The following is a 24149-nucleotide window of genomic DNA, read 5'->3' as shown; positions in this document are numbered from 1 at the left end:
TATCCCCTACAGCAAAAATGTCAGACAGCCCCAACACTTCCAAATGCTCCAGATTAAATGGAATTAGGAAATGTTTAACAAAATAAGTAAAAATACAACCCAGTGTGGATGATGCTAATTTGTGAGTTTCTAATCTACCATGTGGCCAACCTGGCTTCATTCCATTTGAATGTGAGACCACTATACCACTAAGTTTTCTTTTTAAAATCATGTCATCAAGAAAATAATTGATGTAGGGAAAAGAATGCTGAAAAGACCCAAGAGATCTCAATTCCAAACTACCAACTTTTTAGCAGTATGACCTTAGGCAAGCTACTCTGTGTCTCATTTTCCTGCTTTGTAAAATGTACAAGAGAGTATTTCAGCATCTAACCACAGGGTTGTTGTAAAACTCAAGCGAGATGATGTACATACATCACTTTGTAAACTTGAAAGTGTTCTATCAAGCTGTTCTCATCTGTCACTATCACAGAGCTGTTGAAGAGGAAAGAAAAGTATAAAGAGAAAAAGTGCCTCTTTCCAGATAGACTTGCACAAGACAAGCATAGAAGAACAAAATCCTGTGTGTATGTATGTGTGGAGAGAGAGAAAGAGAGAGAGAGAGAGAGAGAGAGAGAGAGAGAGAGAGAGAGAGAGAGAGAGAGAGAGAGAGAGAGAGAGAATTCTCTCAACTCTCAACTCATGAAAGGAAATAAGAAAGGTGAAAAGGATGGGGGACACAAAAGGGAGAAGTATCGTACTCATCCAGAGACATGGAGGTGAAGTGGAAGGATATGACCTTTACAACATATCAGCAGAGTCCAAAGAGAAAAGAACAGCTGTTCTGGATCCTTTCTCAAAATGGAAAGAGGGAAGGAAGAAGGAAGAGAGAAAAAGAGAGAGAGAGAGACAAGCAAAACACACATACACACACACACACACACACACACACACTAACAGAGACAGAGAGAGAGAAAGAGAGAAAGAGAGATTAAATAAGCGTTTATTAAGCATTTACTATGTTCCAGGCACCATGCTAAGCACTCGATATGGAGAATGGCAAAAAACAAATCCTAGCTCCCAAAGAGCTCTTGGTTTCATGAGGGAGATTGTATATAAACAGATATGTATAAACTGAAGGTAATCAATAAGAAGAAGGCATTAGCATTAGAGGGGGGAAGGAAAGGAATCTTATAAAGATGAGACTTTAGTTGAAGAAGGCAGGAAAATTAGGAGCCAGAGATGAGGAGGGAATTTCAGATATGGAATTAAAGACAATGCAAAGACAGTGTCATTAGGAGGAACCATTAGGCCAGTGTTGCTGGATCAGAATACGTTGCTGTTGTTCAGTCATATTCAATTCTTTTTTTAAATACTATTTTATTTTCCCAAATACATGCAAAGATAGTTTTCAACATTCACCTTTGCAAAATTTTGTATTCCAAATTTTTCTCCCTCTTTCCCCCTGTTGCCAAGACAGTAAGCAATCAATATAGCTTAATAATGTGTAATTCTTCGAAACATATTTCCATATTTGTCATGTTTGTATGGGAAAAATCAGATCAAAAGAGAAAAACCATGAGAAAAAAACAACAATAAAAAAGGTAAAAGTATTTTGTTTTGATTCACATTTGTAGTTCCCTCTCTGAATGTGGTGATGCTTTCCATCGCAGTTCTATTGGAATTATCTTAGATCACCTTGTTATTGAAAAGAGCCAAGTCCTTCACAGTTGATCATCACATAATCTTGCTGTTACTGTGTACAATGTTCTTTTGGTTCTGCTCACTTCACTTAGCCTCAGTTCATGCAAATCTGTCAAACTTTTCTGAAATCATCATGCTGATCATTTCTTATAGAAAAATAATATTCCATTACCTTCATATACCCTAAGTTATTCAGTCATTCCCCAACTAATGGGCATCCACTCAATGTCCAGTTCCTTTTCATTATGTTTGTAGCTTATAAGCTATAAATAGTTTTGCACATGTGGGTCCTTTTCTCCCTTTTGTGATCTCTTTGGGATACAAACTCAGTAGAGAACACTGCTGAATCAAAAATATTCAGTTTTGTAGACTTTTGTGCATAGTTCCAAATTGCTCTCCAGAATGATTGGATCAGTTCACAACTTCACCAACAATGCATTATTCCAGTTTATGTCCAACTTCATTTGGAGCACTTTACCATTTCCTTCTGAAGCTCATTTTATAGATGAAGAAACTGAGGCAAACAGGGTGAAGTGACTTGCCAATTCACTTGTAAGTCAAGATGTCAGCCCCATGATTCTCTTCAAGAATTAAGGATGAACAAAAACAACAAACAAATAGTAAATTGCCTACTATGCCCAATGTACTGTGCTAGGAGGGAATTGATATTGTCAGGCTTATAATGTAATCACTGGCAGCTAAGCAAAGGATGGATTGGAATGAAGAGAGGATTGAGAAAGGAAGACCAGTTAAAAGGATATTGCAGTGTGTGTGTTTGTGTGTGTATGTTTCCCAAAGCTTTAAATAGTTGTCTCATTGTGATGTCTCCCAAAGTGACTTTTACAAAATTATATTACCATTAATTCCTCCAGTGTTTATTATTGTTTATTTCAGAAATGTTCATTTTTTAAAAATTTCTTATCCATTTGTTAGGATAGGTTTGACTCTTGCATAGAAAAGGCATGAGGGGAAATAAAAAAAAGAGAATTTAGGTTATTTTCCTATTCTAGACTAAAGAGGTCCATAAAAAGAAAAGAGCTCATAAGTGCCATCTCATATTCTCCTTCAAGTCCTTTTTTATTGCTAGTTCATTTTTATTAGATAGAAGGCAACTTGCTGTGTTTGAATACCCCGATCTTCTGTTTATCAAGCTTCCTTTTCTGTGAATGAGCAGAGATGATGCTCCAAATTACTGATGGGCTGTCTCATAATTAGAATTTAAAAAGGGATGTTAGGCTCACTTTGGGAAATGAGGAGGGAAGAGTTATAATTCACATGGTTCATTTCATTTTATTAACTAGCTCCCTCTTTATCCATTTAAAATGTGTAATTTCTTTCTCTACCTGAGGCACAGAAGTAGAAGGAGTTCCCCAAGGGAATTCATTTTGGATGAATCCTTTTAGAATGTAAGCTCCTTGAGGGCAAAGATAATTTAGATTTTGTCTTTATATTCCAAGTGCCTGAGAAATTGTAGACAATAAATGCTTCTGATTCATTGAAAGACAAGGTCATAGGTCCCAACCGGTCAACTTGTGCCTCTTGGTGTTTAGATGGAAATTTTGTTCCAACAAATGGGCATCTCATTAAGAGCTTGGTGGTATTTGGAGGGGAATGATAAACTTAATAATTTCCATTATAAAAGTAGTGAACATTTTCATGGTGAAATGAGCTCATGGTCCTTGACTGCATCAAGTTCACGGTCTATATCTTTGTGTTTTTTGTTCAGTTGGACAACCCCGATGAGCAAGCTGCACAAATCCGCCGGGAGTTGGATGGACGTCTCCAAATGGCAGATCAAATAGCCAGGGTAAGGATGTTTTTGGAAAAACTTTCTGTGCCTTTCTGTTTGCTGACATCCGAATATTAGGGCCTAAAGAAAATTCAATTCAAACCCCACACAAGAAGCTCAAGGCTTCAGATTTCAAACAAGACTCTAGCACTATTACATCTCATAGGGAATCATGCTTTGAAAACTCTTACCTATTTTGTCTTCCCTTCACAGTATTTTAATCAGTTATCACCTGCTTCTAAAACTGAGAAGTAAATCATCACTTATTTGAGAAAAAAGTCTGATTTTGAGAAAAGGTGACATTCTGACTTAGTACAAAGTCTGAATTACACGCACACACATGAAACAATGCAATATGGCATATAAAATTTTGGAGTCGGAACAGGAAAACCTGATTTTAAACCCTGGCTTGTATATACGTGGTTTTGTGACTATGGGAAATTTACCCACCTTCTCTGATCCAGAGGTAGCCAAGATAATCAATAAATAGGTTGCCCCCTATATCAATAGAGGAAATTCCCACATTACTGAAGTCACATCTGCTTGATGTGTTCACTTACATAATATATGTATATAATATGTAATGCATGTTACATTTTATATACATAAATGTCAGAGACACGTTAAATATATAAACATTTTAAAACAGTTCTGATTCTTTAAAGTACATATTCAAATTATTATTGTCATTGTATTGCACACAATAGAAAGTTCATAAAAGGTTACTGTACTGTATCCCTTTTCACCAGGCCTGTTAAATAATAGTCTCTGTACTAGGCTTACAGGATCATGTCTTTCCCTTTTCCAATCCATCCTGAATGCAGCTGCCAAAATTATCTTCCTCTTCCTTTTATTCAACACCTCTGGATTGATCTCTATGGCTTTTAGAATAAGATCAGACTACTCAATTTGTTCTTTAAGCTCCTTGATAATCTGGCCCCAACCTACCTTTCAGCTTCCTTTTGTGTTAGTTTACAATGTACTTTATATTTTATTCACATGTGTACATACTGATACACAGTAATTCATGGCCTCAGAATTACATAATCTTGGGAGTTGACAGAAATCTCAGAGACACAGTAGAGAAAGAGAAATATCACACCTGAGTTCAAATCCTGCAAAATCTAAATGACTTTGAGTATAGGCCTTGTTTTTCCCTTCTTCAAAATAAGGTTAAAAAATGAGACTAACCATAGTATCTAAGTCACAGAGTTTTATGAGGATCAAATGAGATAACATAAGTGAGCACCTTCAGAGAAGGGGCTGATTGTTGCCTTTGTTTCCTCACTGCCTGCCACATAGTAGGAACTTAACAAATACTCCTTTTATCCAATTAACTGAATGTGTCAAGTATTTTGCAAACTTTAAAGTGCTACATAAAATGCTGTGATACATAGTAAGGATTTAACAAATGTTTATTCATTGATTATAATTAAAGCCATCTGCAGTTTGTTTTCTCAAATATAGTGGCCAAAACCTATAACTAAATGTGGGTCATATCTACAATATCCTTGACAAGTGGTTTAACTTGAATATCTTTACAGAGATTGAATCCATACATCTGGATAACCATTAAGACAAAGTTTTTTTTTTTCCTACCCCCAAAGCAAAACCTGCTTCTCTGTAGTTTCTACCTCTTTCTCCTAACTCTATCTTTTGGTCAAATAAATCAGATATAAATCTATTCTCATATAATTATTCTTTAGTTATTTGAAGATGGCTAGGATGCCTTCCCTTATTCTTCTCTTCTTCAGGCTCACACTTTCTTAAATTGATCCTCATGTAATATAGCCCTATTCTTTTCACTCTTCTCTGTACACATTTCAATTAACCAATAATACTCTTTCTACAATATTGTGTCCAGAACTAAATACAGTACTTCACATGTGGTCTGACAAGGACAGAGTACAGCAAGCTTATTATTTCCATAGATCTGGATTAGGCCTTTTCTAATTCAATCTATGAGGGCACTAGATTTTTTGGGGGGAGGCTGTTGTCTCCCTAAAGGCTTGGAATCTACTAACACTCTCAGATTTTTTTTCCATATGAAAGATTTCTTGTAATGTTTTTTCTTATCTTTGTATATACAAACTGATTCAGCTCAGATCATCAACTTAAGTTTTGCATTTAAACTTTATCTTACGAGATTCAACCTAAAGTTGTAAGCTGAGTGTATCTTCTTAAAACCTGATTCTATTTTCCAAGTTGTCAGTTGTTTCCCACAACTCAGCATCAGTAAATTTGAGAAACATACTACCTAAGAAAGTACCCAGTCATTAATAAAAATATTTAAAAACTGAAAGACCGGGAAAGATATCTGAAACACTAAGACCTCCTGCCCAATTGCCATTGATTCACTGTTAACTGTTCTTTTGAACTAGTCATACCTAATATTCAAGCAGATCTTCAATGCTGCAGATCAAAAGCTATCCATCCTCTCCATCTTTGGACATATCTTCCAATAAACTACATAGAGAATCCCTTCCAGTATGTTGGTGATCTTAATTGAGAAGGTACCTTGAGAAAGTACCAGAGGAGTACATCAGACAATCAAACTGTTTATTTCTCTCCCTTGCCCACTTTATCTTCTTACTGTTGAACTTCAAGGCTTGTTCAAGGTTGTTCAATGACTTCAAGGTTGTAGTGTTGTGAGGTGTCTCAAAAGAATTTGCAGTCTTGAACCTAACTCTAAGCCAAGGGGTAAAGTTTATTATAACTGAAACCCCAGAAATTAGCAAAGAACCAGAAGCAGGAAGATAAATTTATAGGGAAAAGTTAGAGAAAACAGATGCTTTATGTCACTGACATGCTAATTTTAGGGCTTAGAGGTGGAATTGAGGAGTGCTTTGGTTCTAACTTTGTGTGCAGGTGCAGTACCCATAATTCTCTCGGCAGACTCATGGGGAGAACCTTCTGGAGAGGTGTTTTTAGACCTGAAACATCATTAGGTCAAGTGGATGGAACTTACATCAACTTCAAGCACCTCATTAGTGTTGCTCATTAGTCTCAGAAACCCTGTTATCACTGATCATTGGGCTGTTATCTGACAACCAACAATATTTGTGAGCTCAGCATTATGGTCATATAGAATAAACTAGGGAACCTAATGGAAGAAATACAGCATTTTCAACTATATCAACCCAAGGCCAAGTGGACTTTGGGTTATTGCTACATCCTTTCTAAGGTCTTGATTGCATCATTACCATTCATTTTCTTGTTGACCTGTTTAATGGTCTTTATTGGGAGTACCTCAATGGTAATATACTTCAGCTTGATCATATGCACCTTGAAACTTTTCACTGCCACCTATATAATTCTCCCTTTATTAAGGTTGCATTTCATACCTCACTTCTGTACAGCAATTGCAATTGAATGCTGGTATTAGAAAATGACAGTTTGTTTCTAGAGGAAATTTGGGATCACTGAAGGAACTTTGTAATTTCTTAAAAACAACTGATCCCTTTCTTCCCCTCTGTTCTACTTCAAGACCAACCCAGTGTCTTCCTCTACTTACTGATAAATAAGCATTGTAGATTCTTTATCCAAACATGTCATAATCTATATGGCAAATATTTTTTTATCCATTTGGTCCTTCTTCTGTGGCTGGCCAAAGCAAACATTTTTGAATAGTTCTAGATCTCTTATAAGAGATTTTACAGTGTTCCAGCATTTCATGCAAGCAACACAATTTCTTCTGAAAATAGGGACATCTGGAAGACCCCGCCATCCACAGAAAGATTTCTTTCAGCTTAGATTCTGCACTGGACTTCTTCCATCACAGTGATGACCATCTTTACCCAGAATCCTCATGTTTTCTGCCTTATCTGATAATTTAGTCATTCAACAGAAATAAAATAATTAATACAACATGTTAGAGTATGTTAGAGAACTTTAAAGCTGGTAGAGTGAAGTATTCCATTATTTCATTTGTGTCTCACCCCTTAGGATGGTGAGTATTATTATCCCTTCAATGTAGAGGAGAAAAGAGACTCTAAGAAAAGATCAATGAGTTGACCAAGGCCCATCGAGTTTGCAAATATCAAAGTCAGTATAAGAACCCCAGTCCTCTGCCTGAAAATATAGTGTTCTAACTTCCTAACATACTGCTGCATCAGTGCAACTATTTCAAATCTGCATAGCTGTGCCAAAATTTGACCCATTTCCCTCTATAATGGTCTGAATAAAGTATGCAACTCGGTCAGATAACTTTCTTAAATATCAGCCAATCTAGTTCACCTACGAACAAAGAAAATAAAGTGCATCAAGTGTGACCTGTTCTTTATAAAGCCAATCTTATTCTTAGAGATCATTGCTTTCCTTTAGATATGCTCAACAGACATCCATGTAATAAAATAATCCATAATTTTGCCAGAAGCAGAGTTCACTGATTATATTTTACAAACTTCACTTTTTATTCTTTTTTATTTAGGAAATATTTGCCCACTTTCATTGCTTTATCCTTCACAATATTTTAAAGATCACTTACAGACACTCAGCAATATTTTGCTGGGATGGTTTTCATTGCACTTTGTCTAGGGTCTGGTGACTTCAACTCACAAAATTATCTTCGTTTTCAACTTTCTGTTTGTCATATTTTGTTCTACACATTCCCAACTCAAAAATCATTCACTGTTAAAAAAAATCTTTTCTCTGTCTCTCTGTCTCTGTCTCTTTCTGTCTCTCTGTCTCTGTCTCTCTCTCTCTGTCTCTCTCTCTTTCTCTCTCTCTCTCCCTCCCTCCCTCCCTTCTTCCCTCCCTCCAGTCTGTCCAATGTCATTGGCTCCCCCAACTTAAAAATACACTCAGGACTCCTCAATCCTAAAAAAAGGTTTTCTATCCAAATAGCTCCTTGATTATTTCTCTACTCCCTATGACTGCTAAACTTTTTTTTAATCCTCTTCTTCACTCATTTCTCACTCTTCCAAAAATAATGATTTTTGGAACAGAACATACAAATAGTAGATTTTGCTGACAGCATTTACTGTCATTGAGTTTGGAGACCAAGTTTTACTGAAGTAAGACTTGGTCTCCAAACTCAATCCCTAGAGTGAGGACCCTGGTGAAAGAAAGGCCAAAGAGATCTGGACCAAAATAATGTCCCCTTTTTAGAAATTCAATTTGGTTCACTGAAGTGCTTTGCTTCTTGAATCTGGACCTGTGCAAGACTTTTTCCCATTGCTGCTGCTGGTGGTATTGGTAGTGGTGTGGTAGTAATAATAAGAATAGGAATAGGAGTAGGAGTAGTAACCAAAATTTAAAAAAAAATGAATTCAACATAGCCAGTATGAAAAGCTCCATCATCAAATTTTAACAATAGGATTTCCTTCAAGATCCAGCTAAAATTCTACCTTCCTAAAAAAGGATTTCCTGCTCTCCTTTAATTCTAATGCCTTTTTCTCTTTATTATCTTAACTGTATCTAATAATTTGCTGATTTATAGTTATATGTTGTCTCCCTCATTAAATTGGGAACTCCTTGAGGACAGAACCTGTCTCACATAGTAAGCTCCTAATTGATACTTGTTAGTTTGATTAGACATAAGGAGTCAGATGATAAACATCTACTAAGTTCCTATTGTTTGCAAGACATTGTGCTAAGTGCCGAAGTGATACAGGATCCATGACTTCAGTGATATAGGGAACTTCTAGCAACCAATGCATATCTGCACCTTCTTAGAGTTTAGGCTCTCTTTAAAGAGTTCTCTTGAGCACCTTCAAGTCTTCGATTTCCAGAAAAGCATGCTAGCTGGATTAGGTAATAGCTTGGTTGCCCATAACTGTAAATACTCTTACTAACACCTATGAACAAATCAAAACTTTTATCTACCAAAGGTATTATTGTCAGGAGAAATTCTGGTAAAGCTAATTAAATCAATTCAACAAGCATGCATTTAAGTGCCTGCTCTAAAAGGAAAATGCAAAGCAAACAGTCCTTGCCCTCAAAGAACTTTCATTCTTTGGACTTATATTGAAAATTATCAACCATTTTTAAGACCTCCAGAGTAGATTCCATAACTCTGTTTTGATAATTCCTTTGAGTTATCTCATTTAATTTAAGAATATATAAATTTTATGGATATTGGAGTAGTATAGTACATGGCCCATGGCGCATGGGGATGTGGGAATAGAGGGAAAGGGAAGGAGTTTAGAATCATAGGATCATACTTTTAGAGGTGAAAGAGATCTCAGAAATCATTTAATCCAACAAATAGACCAAATTTTGAGTATGAGGAACCTAGAACCCAAGAAGTTAGAGTCAAAGCATAGATTCTCTGGATCCAGTCCCTTGTATCACTTTTCTGATTTTCCATCTGAGTGACTGGGAGGATGATGTCACACTCAGAATAATTCAGGAAGTTAGGAAGAGGTTTTTGAGTGGACAGTGATACATTCCTACTTACAGATTGTTTCATTAAAAATTCAACAGTGGCATGTGTTTATTAAAAAAAAACAAAAAAAACATTAATTTCCTTCCTGTTACTACCTTGAACAAAGTCATCAAGTTTAAAGTGGGATTTAAAGCTAGAAAGGAGGAATTTATTCCTTGAGGCTTACTCTTACTCACAAACATATGGCTCCTGGATCCTTAGATATTATCTTTAGAAGGACTTTTTTTTTGTCCTTTCCTTTCTAAAAAAGAGAGAGCACACAAAACCAACTGGATTGCCCCCAACTTCCTATCCTTACCCCATTTTTTGCCTTTACTCTAAAACCATCAAACATAGAAAAGGTCTTCAATGTTTGTGGAGAATAGCTGATTTGTTTATTTTTAAAGTAATAGGAAAAATTTTGAATTTTTTTATAATCTTGAAAAAAGAAATTTTTTATCCAAGTTGAAACATCTCTTATAATTTCTACATTATATTATTGTATTATATTAAAGCTAAATCTTGGGAGTAAAATCCAACACTTGATATTAAAGATTATATTTGCTATCAACAGTGAAGTTAGCTGTCAAGGTGTTATTTACTGATTCTTTAATAAACCAAAGATAGGAGTAAAAATTCAACCAATTCAAAGTTTCTTGTATAGAACAAAGGACATAATATCAATAAAAAGGCAAGGATAGCAGAAAAAATTATTTCCATATGTACATATCTAAGCAGGTAGACAAATAGACAGAAAGAGATATATTCATATATAGGTAGAGAGATAGGGATAGAGAGAAATAGATGTTTATAGAGAGAGAAATAGAGACAGACAGACACAGATATACACAGCACGTATATGAGGAGGGGCATGGGGTGGGTTATGTATTTATAAAGCAGCTGGTGATACAGTGGCTAGAGTTCTGAGCTTAGGGTCAGAATGACCTGACTTCAATCAGACCTCAGACTTTTATGAGCTGTGTGACCCTGACTATATAATGTAATCTCTGTTTGCTCCAGTTTCCTCAACTATAAAACAAAAATAATGACAGCCCTCCCAGGTTTATTATGAGGATCATATGAGATATTTGTTTTTTAAAAACCTGTGAGCCCAGTGCCTGGCACAAAGCAGATACAATATAAAATGGCTTTTTTATTATTTTCTCCCCTTCTGCCTGTGGGATTTGGTGGAGATGCTGAACTTGTCTGTCTCTCCATTCCAGGATAAATAAAATATGATGTCCAACCATCATCTTGCATCACAGGATTGATGTGTGAATCAATGAAAATATGTAAAAAGAAAAGGAAATTGAGTTTTTTATAATGAGAAAAATGATATATTCTTCACACCAAAATCATTGGAGTCTCTGGAGGCCCTGTTAAAGCTCCAGCTCCTCCTTAAGGTTTATTCTAGGACCACTCCCTCCAGTCAACACCCTTCTCCCAAACACATGACCCAGAAGTTGCTTTGAATTTCACACAAATAAACAAATACATATGCAAATATGCATATGTGTGCATAAATATTATGTGTGTATTTATCTGTAGTTTATACACATTCATCCCCTGGGAAAATGTAAGCTTCTCAGGGGCAGGGACTAGTATGTTTTTGTATCCTCATCATGATGTCTTGCACATAGTAGGTGCATCCAAAATATTTATCAAACTAGTGATTATCAAAACTAAGAATACATGGAATCATAAATTAAATATATTTAGCACACAGGTAGTCCAGAGGTGGTCCAGTCCAAGAGGCTCAGGATATAGATGAAGGAGCTGAAGTTGAGAGAGATTACGTGTCTCACTGATCATCACATAGCTTTGAAGACTCCAATTCTAGCACTTTTCCCATAATACCACATGGAGACTAGCTATGCTTATAGTTGGAAGGTTTCAGGAGAGGTTTTATGACCTTGGCTACATTCAAATTCACATGGAATCATTAAATGTGAAAGTTAAGAAGAACTTTAGAGATCATCCAGCCTAATAGGCTTATTTTTTAGTGGGAGAAATTGAATCCCAGAAATATCCATCGAGTTGTTTCGGCTCACACACTTGTGAGTAGTAGATCAGGGACTAGAACCAAGGCTGATGATTCCCTGGCTATTATTCATTTCATCTATACCACACCCAATAAGTCATGCCCTCTAGTGCTACAGTGAAACATCCCCAAACCACTGTCATTGTGGTCACCAATAACCCAGAAACTGGAACCAGGAAGTTGATAGTGAAGAAGAGAGAGCTGCACAAATGAAACATGAGTTCACCAGTGGGAAGATCAAGGATACTGTGGCCTTAGTTCTGACCCTTGGTACAAGTCCTAAGCCCACATCAAACTGGAGAGAGAAAACTAACTCAAATGTCCAAAGAGCTTATGAGAGTGTCTGGCTTATTGCAGATTCCTGTCACCTTAACAGATGTCCAGATATACAAATCATGAGTTTGGCATTGCCCAGGATACTGCCTCATTGGCCAAGTGAAACTGAATCTGTCCCTTAGTGTTAGAGCTAGAAATGAGTGGCAAGTTGATAAATCTAAGCACATAGTCTTCCCCAGATGTAGAAATAGCATGGTATGGTAGAAAGATGCCTGGACCTGGTGAGAGAAATTTGGTTTCAATCCTCATTGCCCCTGCCATTTATCATTTGTGTCCTCAGGAACCTCATTTGACCTCTGAACCTTAATTTTGTCATCTGTAGATTATTGATCATCCATATAGGGCTCCTGCATAATATCTACAAATGGTCAGTGATCATCCAGTGTGAATGTGAGAGCACTCTTCAAAATCACTAGTAATGACATTTAGTTCCAACATAACCACACTGACTTCTTCACCTATTATTTCACATCAATATCCCCATTCCATTCCTTCTCTGTGCTGTGCCATTTTTCTTTCATGTCAGTCAATCAACATTTATTAATTTCTGTCTGTGTGCTAGACCCTGCTCTAGGCAATAGCTTCCAAGTAGACATATTCAAATCTATATAGAATCTTTGAATGCGAGAAATGGAATGGACTTTAGTGGCCCTTTAGTCCTATTGGGTCATTTTTAAATGGGAAGCGAGTGACTTGTCCAAAGTCACCTTTTCACCCAGTTTTCCCCTTCTAGACTCAGTGTGGGCCCCTTAGTTCAACTATATCAACAGCTGCTCCAATGCCATGAGAAATCCTGCCCTACCTTGACCCCAAGATTACTTTGTGGCAACAGCAGGTACCATTCTATTAGCTCTGGGCTCCAAGTATGATTAGGGAGTAAATTCCCCAGCCCAACCTCTTTTTTCATTTTTGGTAGAATGAAATGATGAATTACTATCTACACTGAAGAGCACATTACCCATCCTTCCAAATTTCATTGTTACTGCCAAGTACCCTCCACCATATTTCAAGTTACCTAAGTTCACACTTCGGTGTTATCCTTCATTCCTTATAATTTACTCCATATAACTAATAAGTTGTTAGATCTTATCATTTCTATGTCCATGATATCTTTTGTGTGTGCACATCCTCTCTTCTCTAATCATAGCCCCACCAGTTCTAGTACAAGTCCTCATTATCTCTTTCCTGAACAAGGCTCCTTATTGATTTCCTGGCCTCAGATCTCTCTACTTTCCAATCCATTATGGCATTTAAAAAACTTGCAACATAGCTTCTGGGTAATTAATCATTTTATTAATAACGCTAGCATTTTATTAATAAAAAGAATGGCTATTTGGCCATCTGTTTTAGACCAAAGATTAATAGGTGTTCCTGAGGGTGATGAGCAACTCAGATATGCTAACAATTAATAAGAAGAACGTATATTACAATGACATGTGAAACTATTCTAATGAAGGGCTGGGTATGTACTTCTAAATTGTCCAAACTTGGACATTTATCCCTACCCCAGAATTTATCCCTATCCAAATCTGAATAAAGCACAATAGACTTCCCCACTGGGGGTGGGGGATGGGTTCTGAAGAAGATTAATGAGAAATGTAATCCAGTCTCATAATCAGTAATGTCCTTCCTGAGAGCTGCATCTGAAAAAAATGCTGGTCCCAATTCAATAATTTATCATTAATATTAGTAAGAAATTATCCTGTCTCTCACCATTCTTCACATAGTTGGTGTGATTTTCCTAAAACATGTATGATTGGGTAACTTTCTTATTCACTAAATTCTAGCAGTTCCCTACTTACTCTAGGATCAAATATTATTTCATCTTTTTAATTTCAATTTTAGATAAAGTTTATAATTAATATAATTATTACTCTGTACATCTTCAAAACAAATATATATATATATATATATATTTGTTCATATATTTTATATATATTCATATATATACATCTATACTCATTTCCATATATTCATCCATTTATTTGTTTATTTTTGCTGGCAGACATACAGGAATCAAATTTTGGAGAACATTTGCTTAGATGACTTCTAAGTTTTCCTTTTCCTCTAAATTTATGATTCTGTTTTAGCACAGAGTCAGGTAAAGAACCTCCCCCCCAAAAAAAAAGTGTCCACAATCCCTTCTTAAAGATATAATAGTGACTTAGACAAACTTAAGTTTTTCCCTCTACCAATATAAATAATCTCTAGAATCCCCCTGGTTATTGAAGCTGATTGATGTGAAGCAAATTTACTAACCCTTACAAAACACTTTCATACTTTTTCTCCTTTGAGTCTAGCCCTAACCCTGTGTACTATTATAATTCCCATTTTACAGATGAGAAAATTGAGGCTCCAAGAGATTAAGTGATTTGCCCAGGTGGACATAATTAGCTGTAGTATGATAAAGTATTTGAACACAGTTCTTCCTAACTCCAATTCAAATACTCCAAATATTCAATAGCACTGTCTCTCAATGACAGATACACAGATATCATATAGAACCTGAAATTCTAGACTGGGAAGCTTTCTGAGGTTCCATTCAATATATATTGCCTGTACCCATGAGATCTAAAAGGTCTCAAAGTTGATTTAAAGTGAGCAGCTTTTATTTTCATATGATATGTGTGGAGGTACCCAAAGAGAAAAGAAAAACAATTTTCCTGAGGAGCGTTCTGTCATTTTCAATGGCACATTTCATGAGATTACCCCAAAACTCCCAACACTACTCAACAAATACATCACATCAGTAGAAATTTTAGCAACTCAGCTATCCCAATTGAAGAATAATTGGCCCCAAACAATAATGAATGGCCAGAGGTGGTTTTCTTTGGAGGTCTTTGGATGAAGTTGTATCATCTGTATCCCATAAAGCAAAATGAATAACCAGCCCTTTTGTGAGATCAATTTTCTTTTTATCTTTTGGAAAGTTGAGATGGAGAGTAAGAATGCGATTTTTATAGTGTTGATGTAGTTATGTCCTCGAAAATGTGTTTGTAATGGGCATGCCATTTGAAAAACCCCCCTCACAAACAGTCTCAGCTGACAACACATATTTCTTTCCTAGCTGAAGAAGAACCCATGGCAGAAAGATGGCTTTGTTTTCATTTCCAGACTCAGTTTTATGAACTCTTTTTATGATGGTATTACAAGCTGTCTGATTTCTGGGAGGGAAGATAACTCTTTGGGCTTTTCCAAAGTTTTTCTATTGCATCTTATCTGGCTGGCATTAATAAGGCTTAGAGAATCAGAGCTGTGGGTAATCATGAGGGCCCCCTCTGGGACAACAACTAGTTAAGGGCAAGACTTCAGGAAAGAGGTACTTTGTCTGCTATGCTCAAATTCCCACCCCAGCTTGGTCCCCACCATGGAAGTATTGAGATGGGAATGTCCTGGATGTTTCATTTCTTGAGCTGGTTAACTGGGAAGAGTCCACTCTATACAAAGAAGCTTCTGTTCTTTTATTCATTTCTATGACAAGCACTCACAGAAAGGATTAAATCTATAGGGAAACATTTATAAGTTCCCCAAAGAGAACCCTGAAATGCTCTGGGGTTTTGCCATCATCATGAGCTGGAGATAGGATAAAGAACATAATAGTCAGTTTCTCTAATGAAACTTTATGTGCTCCACTAATCCCCCTATTCTTCAAGGTTAGCTTCTTTTATAGCAAACATTTTCTAATTGGAGGATGTTCAAAAAGCATGGTCCTATCTAACCATTAATGTAAATAGCCTCATTCTGAAAACGAGACAGTATTGGGAAAGTCAGGGATAGTTTTTAGAGATCCACTGTTTTTTAGAGATCGTTTTAGAGAATCCAGGATGCCTTTTAGAGTTCTCCTACATGGCTAATCCTAGTTCAGAGAACACTGAGGCTATTTCCCCAGATATCTGAAAAGCATATTTCACTTTTCCAGTCAGACAAAGAGCAAGTCTGGCTTTTGAGCTTCTTCAAATCCAACCTTGTGGTCATTTAACAGTTCCTGCAGATATTTGACCTGCTTGTGAAAATTATAGAGCCCTTAACTTGGTTCTGATCTCTAGGAAGCAGACAGGTGCAATTGAAAACTCCTGAATGTGGAGTCAGAGAACATGGGTTCAAATGCCATCTTTGTCAACTTGGTTTAATGTTTGGCAAATAATTTCATCTTCATGGGCTTCAGTTTTTTTCCCCCAGCATTTACTGTGAAGAGAGAGTATTGTGTCTTGATCTGAAGGATCAGAATTTGAATTCAGCTTTGTTACTTACTACCTTGTAACATTAGACTTCACTTACATTTTGGGCCCATTGTGTTATCTGAAAAATGAAGGGATTGGGCCATAATTTCTAAGGCCCCTTATCACGTTTTGTCTATAATCCTTTGAGTTGTTCAATAAAGGCATTGGGTTAGATGATCTGTGAGGTACCTTGATCCTTCAGAAAAAAGATTCTTCAGAAAAGTTTCTTACCAAAGATTCTCTCCTCTATTCTCTTATGTGGTGAGTCATGATTAATTTCTGTCAAAGAAACTTCTTTCCTTGTTGGCAAGTACATCATGGTCCTCTCCATACAGACTCCCACCAACCTGCACACATGTTTGTATACTCAGACAATGCCTCCACCAAATGTATTTTTACCAAGTAGTTTCAGAATGGAATTGGTCCCAGCATCACTGTGTAGCTTCCCAAACCCACAGAGTCATTTATGCTGAGAGCCAGAGCTCCACATTCTTTTTCTAGGGCCCCATTTCATCAGCCATGATTCTCTAATTCCTCCTCATGGCCTTACATTTAACCATTTTAATGCCACCTTTTGAAAAGAGCTTTCTTACTGCCTACCTGTAAAGTGACCACCTCTGAGTGAACTTCAATTCCATCACTGGTAAAATAACAGGATTGGACCATAATGGCCACTAATCCCTTCAAACTTTAGATATAAGTAAAGTCCAGTGAGGTATTTATATCCAATTTTCTTGAAATCAGCCTGAACAGTTGATTGCATAGAATTTAAGAGAGATGGTATATTAGAGAGGTAGTTCTATCAGCTTTCTTCAGAGGCCTTATAATCATAACATCACTGAATGTTAGAAAACAGCTTCAGAAAAAACTAAGGTGCCACATGTAACCTTTGAATACAAAGACAATTAAGTGGCATTGCAAATAGAGCACTGGGCCTGGAGTCAGTAAGATGTGAGATCAAATCTGGCTGCAGAGACTTTCCAGTTGTGGGACCCTGGCCAAGTCATTTAATTTCTATCTACCTCATTTTCCTAAACTGTAGAGTTGAGATAATCATATCACCCACCTTTCAGGATTGTTGTCAGGATCAAAAGAGATAATACATGTAAAGCACTTAATATTACATAGTAAGTGCTTAATAAAAGCTTATTCCTTTCTTTTATTAAGTTGCTCAGGAAAGGGGAATAACATGCATTCACAAATACGCAATTGTCTCAGTCATCTTCCCAGAGATTGACCTCCCCCTCCCCCCCCCCCCCCAAAAAAAAAAAAGATATACAGCGGCAGTCCGACATCAGAACAATATCTCAAGGATCCTGCCAAGGTACTCTGGGAAATCTCTGTTTAAGTGGTCTTGCTAAGGAAACCAGAGTGGATACCAAAGTCTGCAATTCTGATTTGTGTTTAACTAGAAGCAAGCAAAGTTTAATTCCTCTTCCTTGGATTTCTTACCTACATCCAAAATATCCACCACTCAGCTACCTTCTTCCAAGATCAGCATTGCTAGGCTATCACCTCTGTCCAAAGTCATCATTTAACATAAGCTATTCCATTCATTTCAACGAACATGTATTAACTACTACTTTGTACAAGACATTATCCTTTAGCGCTATTAAAGATTAAAATAAAATGAGGATCTGGGATAGGCAATGTGGAGTATATAAAAATTCAAATGTTAAGAATAGACTTTATTGACATTCTAGTGAAAATTCTGTACTAAGAAAGAAAAAAAAAAGTATGCCCTAACTCTAGTTAAAAATGGTTTCATGCATCTGTGAAAAATGAGGATCAATTTATATATCACTTCATTAATTTTTCCAATATTTCTTTAAAATGGTGATGATTCTTCTTAGGAGTAGCTATAGACTAAGTTTGAAACTTCTCAGATCAGTTCCTTTTGAATTATTCATAGAAGGAAATCACTCTAGATAACCAAAGAAAGAATAAAAACAATCTCTTGGCTTCCATAAGTCAAAAATAACTAAATCAATTATTTTTAACTTGAAATGAAATCACCTGTGAAAAATATTTCCGATGTTTCTCTCTGATGATTTCCAAGTGGGAGAGGGAACATCAGAAAATAGAGGGGCTATGATGAAATTCAGTAATCCCTTCGATAAATATTTAAATGTCTCCTCTATGAAAGACACTGTTATAGGAGCTTATAGGAACACAAAGGAGAATAAGGCACATTTAATGCCTTCAAGAAACCTTAAAATCTTATCTGAGACTTGAAATGCATGCAAATAATTACAAAATATATTAGAATAGAAAGTGTTTTCAAAGCATTCCATAAAATAACTGACATTTATATGTTATAAATAACAATTATATGATGCTATTTTCAGGAAGTTCTAAAAGTTTTAATGTCATTTTAAGTTGCTAGAGGTTTCATATAAGTTTTTGTATATTTTGAAGTTGTTAAACCTTTAGAATAAGCTTTAACAGCTTAAAACAGCACTAAACTTTGGAACATCCTGTATATAACATTTGATCTTTACAACAACCCTTTGAGGTAAGCACTACATATATTATTAGCTCCATTATAAATATGGGAAAATGAAGTCAAGAGAAGTTAAGTTTATTTCTCAAAGTCAGTGCAAAGAAAATAGATTTATAAATCAAAATTTGAAATTGGTCTCCCTAATACCCACTACAATTCTCTATCTCCTACAGTAATTTACACCCAATAAAGGGCTAGGTTGATTCGAGCAATAGAGAGGTCACTCCTGGCTGGGGAAAATTTGGAAGGTTCCATAAAAGAGCTAGATCTTTAAAATGAATAGGATTTGGACATGTGGATTAGGGGAAGAGTATTCTAGGTAACCTAGCATGATAAAACACTGAGGGAAAAGTATATTTGGGTTTCTTCTTGATTGCTCTGTGTTTGATATTGTCCTGATTTTTTTAGAAGACGGGCAAATTTGTCTATTCAGCTGACTTCATATAGTGCTCAATCTATCCTTATGGGGAAACACAGTGGCAAGGAGTTAGGGCAATGGACTTAAAGGCAGGAAAACTTGTGTTCCATTCCTGCCCCAAATACTTAGCTTTACACTCTTCTGTCTGTGCTTGCTTAAAGAAGCAGACAAAGGTTTGTAAAATGAGAGCTTTGGTTTCAAAAGTTCTTTTCATCTCTAAATCAATAATCCTATTAATTATAAAACTATGATCCCAATTCTTATAGCCATTACAATGTCCTTTGTCAACAGGACATAATCTGTCCAGGTAAAGATATATCATGTTCTGCTACCATTTCCCTCCCAATTAACATTTTCTTTCTATTTTAAGGAGCGCAAGTTTCCTAAATTTGTGTCCAAAGAAATGGAGAATATGTACATTGAAGAGTTGAAATCATCGTCAACTTGCTAATGGCAAACTTAGAGAGTATGCCAGTGTCAAAAGGAGGTGAATTCAAGCTTCAGAAACTGAAACGAAGCCATAACACGTCCATTATTGACATGGGAGAAGAGAATGAAAACCAGCTCTCCAAATCTGATGTTGTGCTATCCTTCTCTTTGGAGGTAAGAGCCCCAGAATGTAAGCTCTGGATCAGCGGAAAAAACAGTGTGATTTAAATGTAGAACAAGTGATTCCTTTTGTATCTGCTGCAAACCACATGGAATTATTTCCTTAGGACTAGAAAGGAAAACACTTTTAAGGAAATTTTTAAAATCTTTTACTTTTTTTTTATTTTTATAATCACCTCCATTTATGAATATATCCCTCCATCCATTCCTTACTCAACAATTCTTCTCTTGGAACAACCAAAACACACACACACACACACACACACACACACACAAACACAAACACAGAAAGAGAGAGAGAGAAAAAACAGTTCAGCAAAACCATCCTACATACCAACTAAATATGATGATATAAGCAATATTCCACAATCACAGTTCCCCACTTTTTATTGAATTAAGGAAGGTACATTTTTCTTTCAAATTTTCTTCATAGCCAACGTTCTTAGTCATTATAATTATGATAAAAACAACTATTTGAAGGAGGCTTTATCAAGGTCGATCTTATGTTAGAATTAAAGGGCGTAATTCTAAAATCGTAAGACAATTTTTTTCTAAAATCCTTGAATCAGTAAATAGTTTTAACAGTTTAATAATAGGATTTCCAAACATAATGGAACTAACTTTTAGGCTTTTGGTTAATAATAAGCAGTGAATTTCCTTTTTATAGTTTCTATTCTCTTTGCCATAGAACATAATTGACTTCAACTAAGTTAGCCATTGTTTTCAATATTTTAGGATCTTAAATAAGAAAATAGTATATATATATTTGCAAAAAAAAAGAACGTCAGTGATCAAGGCTTTGATCACTTATTCTTTTGATTGCTTTTTTTTCATTTAATCACTTCCCTTTTGAGTGGTAGATATATTAGAAAGTTAATTGAATCCCCCACTTCTGGTACCTATTGGATGTGTGACTCCAGGAAAATCATTTGGCCTCCCTCAGCCTCAGTTTCCTTATCTGCAAAATGAGGTTAATAGTTTCCACAGGATGTTCATCAAAGAAGTGCTATGATAGCATATATTTAAACCTCCTCACAAACCATAAAGTATTATATAAATGTCATGGTTATTAAATATCATTGTTGAATTGTATATATCATACCTAAATGATTAAGGATTTGAACTATATTGGTAGGAAGAAGAAATAGCAGTCCTTTTGGAAAATTTTCTACATGTCTAATGAAGAGTTTTAAAGGATGAAATTAATTTTTTTAAATCACCTTAAGTCATGCTGTGAATTAACCACAGGAAACATATTTTCTGTATCCAGACAAAATCAGCTTAGTAACATTACAGAATGTTTTCAAAATGCATTTTGCAGTCAGAGGATAAAGGTTTGAATTAAATGTAGAACACTTGGTGTGTGAAAATCAGCAGTCCAATTTCACAGAAACCTTCTTTTTTAAAATGCCACTGCCTGAGTTTCTCTTAGGTGTCTTTGCATTTGATTATTTCCAATGAAAAGTGACATTTTTCCTTCATTCCCTCCTGCATTCCTGTAGGAAAATTATTGGCTTATTGGTTTTCATAAAGCTTTTCCATTTTCATTTTCCTAACTCCTTTTTCTGCAGTTACTGATTTTTATCAGCTCCAGTGCACGCTTGCTTGGAATTTAGATGTGTTAGGATTGAACAGCAATCCCAAGTGGGTATGATTGTAACAGCCTTTTAACTTGTAAGTACAAGGACACAAATACCCCAGGGGTCACTCCACAACTTTTTCACTAGAAGATTATCAAATAGCAGATTGAATAGAAACTGTCTCCAAGAGTGTCTATGTGCCTGTGTGACTGGAGAGGGGTGGGAGGTGGGGAGTAGGGGGAAAAATTCATAGATGTATGGGAAGACTTATGAACACATTCAAAGGAAGACAAAGGAAAACAATTAACGCAATGACAGGAATGATGAAAAGAGAACACCAACAAGAAGAAAATAAAATTAAATGTTGTGAATTACTCATTATATGTAAAATGCCCATGGTGTGTGTGGGAGGAGTGTGTGTAGGTGAGTGAGTGTGTGTGTGTGTGTGTGTATGTATAAAGTACATATTATATATAATGTATATTATATGTATGTGTGTATATATGCTTTACAAATTGAAAGATGTCATAGATCTAAAACATGTGAGATATTTTACACATAAATACACACAATAATAAATTTTAATGCAAAGTAGAGAAGAAAAGCCATCTGACAAAAGGGACTGTGAATGTGAAATATTCTATATATATCAGAGTCCATTGACATGTTAGTTCTGCTGAATCACTCATATTTCTTTTTGTTTAGACTTTTTTAGAATCCATAGCTATCACACTTTAAAAGGGACAGAATACATAAAAAAATGAAAATGATTGTACTCTAGATTGTAACAATGCTAAAGGGAATAGTCATTATATTCATATTTGAGAAATAGAGAAAGGTCTGGGCTTGGATACTTTGCCTACATAACCAAAAAGCTTCCCTTAATAATTAGTGAAGGACATCAAGATTTATGTCATTTAAGGATCATTTAAAGGAACTGGAGACATTTAGTGGGTGGGGAAAAATATTTGGTGTGGAAGAAATTAAGAAAAGACAGATTTTCAGATATTTAAAATCAACTCTTCCCTAGGAGAAAGCTTTTATTGTTGGCCCAGGATAGCAGAAACAAAGGCAATCAGATTTGCCAGTTCACAAATATAAGCTTGGTGAAAGAAAAGATGTTTTTTCCACATAGAGCTATCCAAGAGTAAAATTGACTGTTTCTCCCTAGTATTCTTCAAGTGAGGGCTAAAGGTCACTCACTAGTTGAAGGAATTATGGGGTGGAGGAGGATTCTCATTTACACATGAGTTGAAATAACAGCCTTACAAGATCTTTCCAATTCAAAGATTCTGAGAGAGCATCTACTTGCCTTCAAATGAATTTGATTCACCAAACCAGGAATGCCAGCGTGCTGATCTTTTTAATTTAATTGATGAGTCACTGGGAGTGAGTGATCCTGGAAGATAAGAGAGTTGCCTCAGAACTAGAGATGTCAAATATTTATTTCTAACAAAGAAAAGAAGGCAACTGTTTAGATCTATATACTAGTGAACTTAACTCTCATTCCTGACAAAATTCCAGCGTGAATCATTGTAAAGGATCAGTCCTGGGAAAGTCACTAAGAATCATTGTGATTCCATTGAGAACAAATCATACCAAAGTTATTTTTCTATTTGACAAAGTTAATATACAGTTAAATTGCAAAGTTACTATAGATAATATATACTTGAATTTCAACAAAGCATTTGTCAAAAACATACACTTTTTGAACAAGATAGAGTGCATCTATAATCAGATGCATTCAAGATTGGTTAGATGTCATGATCAAGGAAGAGTGGTCAATGTTGACCCAGAAAAAGGTCTCTAATGGGGTGCCTCAGTGATCTATTTTTATTTTTATGGTGTTCCCTTTTTCTTTTAATCAGTGACTTAGATGAAGTATATAAATACCTCTCAAGTTGGCAGACGATGTAAATCTGAGACAGGTTGGATTATTAACACATTGGTTGTCTGAATTGCAGCCCAAAAATGAATCAATAGGCTATAAGAAAAGACCAAAACTAATAAGATGAAATGGATTTAGAATGCATATAAAACATTGCACGTTTTACAGAAAATTAACTAGAGTATACAAAATGAGGTAATAGTTCATTTGAATAAGGCCAATGGATTTTAATTTACCGCCATCCTACTAGAAGTGAACAGCATGACAAAACAGGCCAAAATAGTAATGCAAATGTAAGCTGTGTTAATTAAATTATAATGTGGAGAGCAGAGGAGGTGGTCACACTCAGGATTCTGTCATGGTCAGACCTATTTGGTTCTGGGTACCACATTTTAAGAACAATGACAAACTGAAATATGTTGAGAGGTAGACAACAAGGATGGGAAGAATCCTGAATGTCATTTGATGTGAGGATCAGGTGAATGACCTGAGACTGTTTGTCCCAGAGAAGAAACTATTTGGTGGTGAAGCGGAACAGAGAGACAAAGGACATAAATGCTGTCCTTCAAATATAGAAAAGAAATTAGACATTTCATTTATCACCACAAGGACAAAAAAAGAAGTGCCACATGAAAGCTACAGAGAAGGTTTCAGCTTAAAACAGAAAAGCTTTGTAGGGATTAGAACTGCCCCAAATTACTCTGCTTCTGGATTT

General features: G+C 35.8%; 1 protein-coding gene across 1 annotated transcript in view; it reads left to right on the top strand.

Annotated features, from left to right (window-relative positions):
- Nucleotides 1–24149, top strand: part of CADPS (calcium dependent secretion activator) — a 542165-nt gene that overhangs the window by 208773 nt on the left and 309243 nt on the right. The window contains 3 exon segments of the mRNA XM_051980071.1: nucleotides 3410–3490; nucleotides 19728–19791; nucleotides 19794–19960. Of these exon segments, the coding sequence (XP_051836031.1) occupies nucleotides 3410–3490; nucleotides 19728–19791; nucleotides 19794–19960 (312 nt within the window).

This window comes from Antechinus flavipes, chromosome 1 (genome assembly GCF_016432865.1).
Source record: "Antechinus flavipes isolate AdamAnt ecotype Samford, QLD, Australia chromosome 1, AdamAnt_v2, whole genome shotgun sequence".
NCBI lineage: Eukaryota > Metazoa > Chordata > Mammalia > Dasyuromorphia > Dasyuridae > Antechinus > Antechinus flavipes.
The sequence above is the reverse complement of the archived record's forward strand: the minus strand, read 5'-3'. Positions and strand labels throughout refer to the sequence as shown.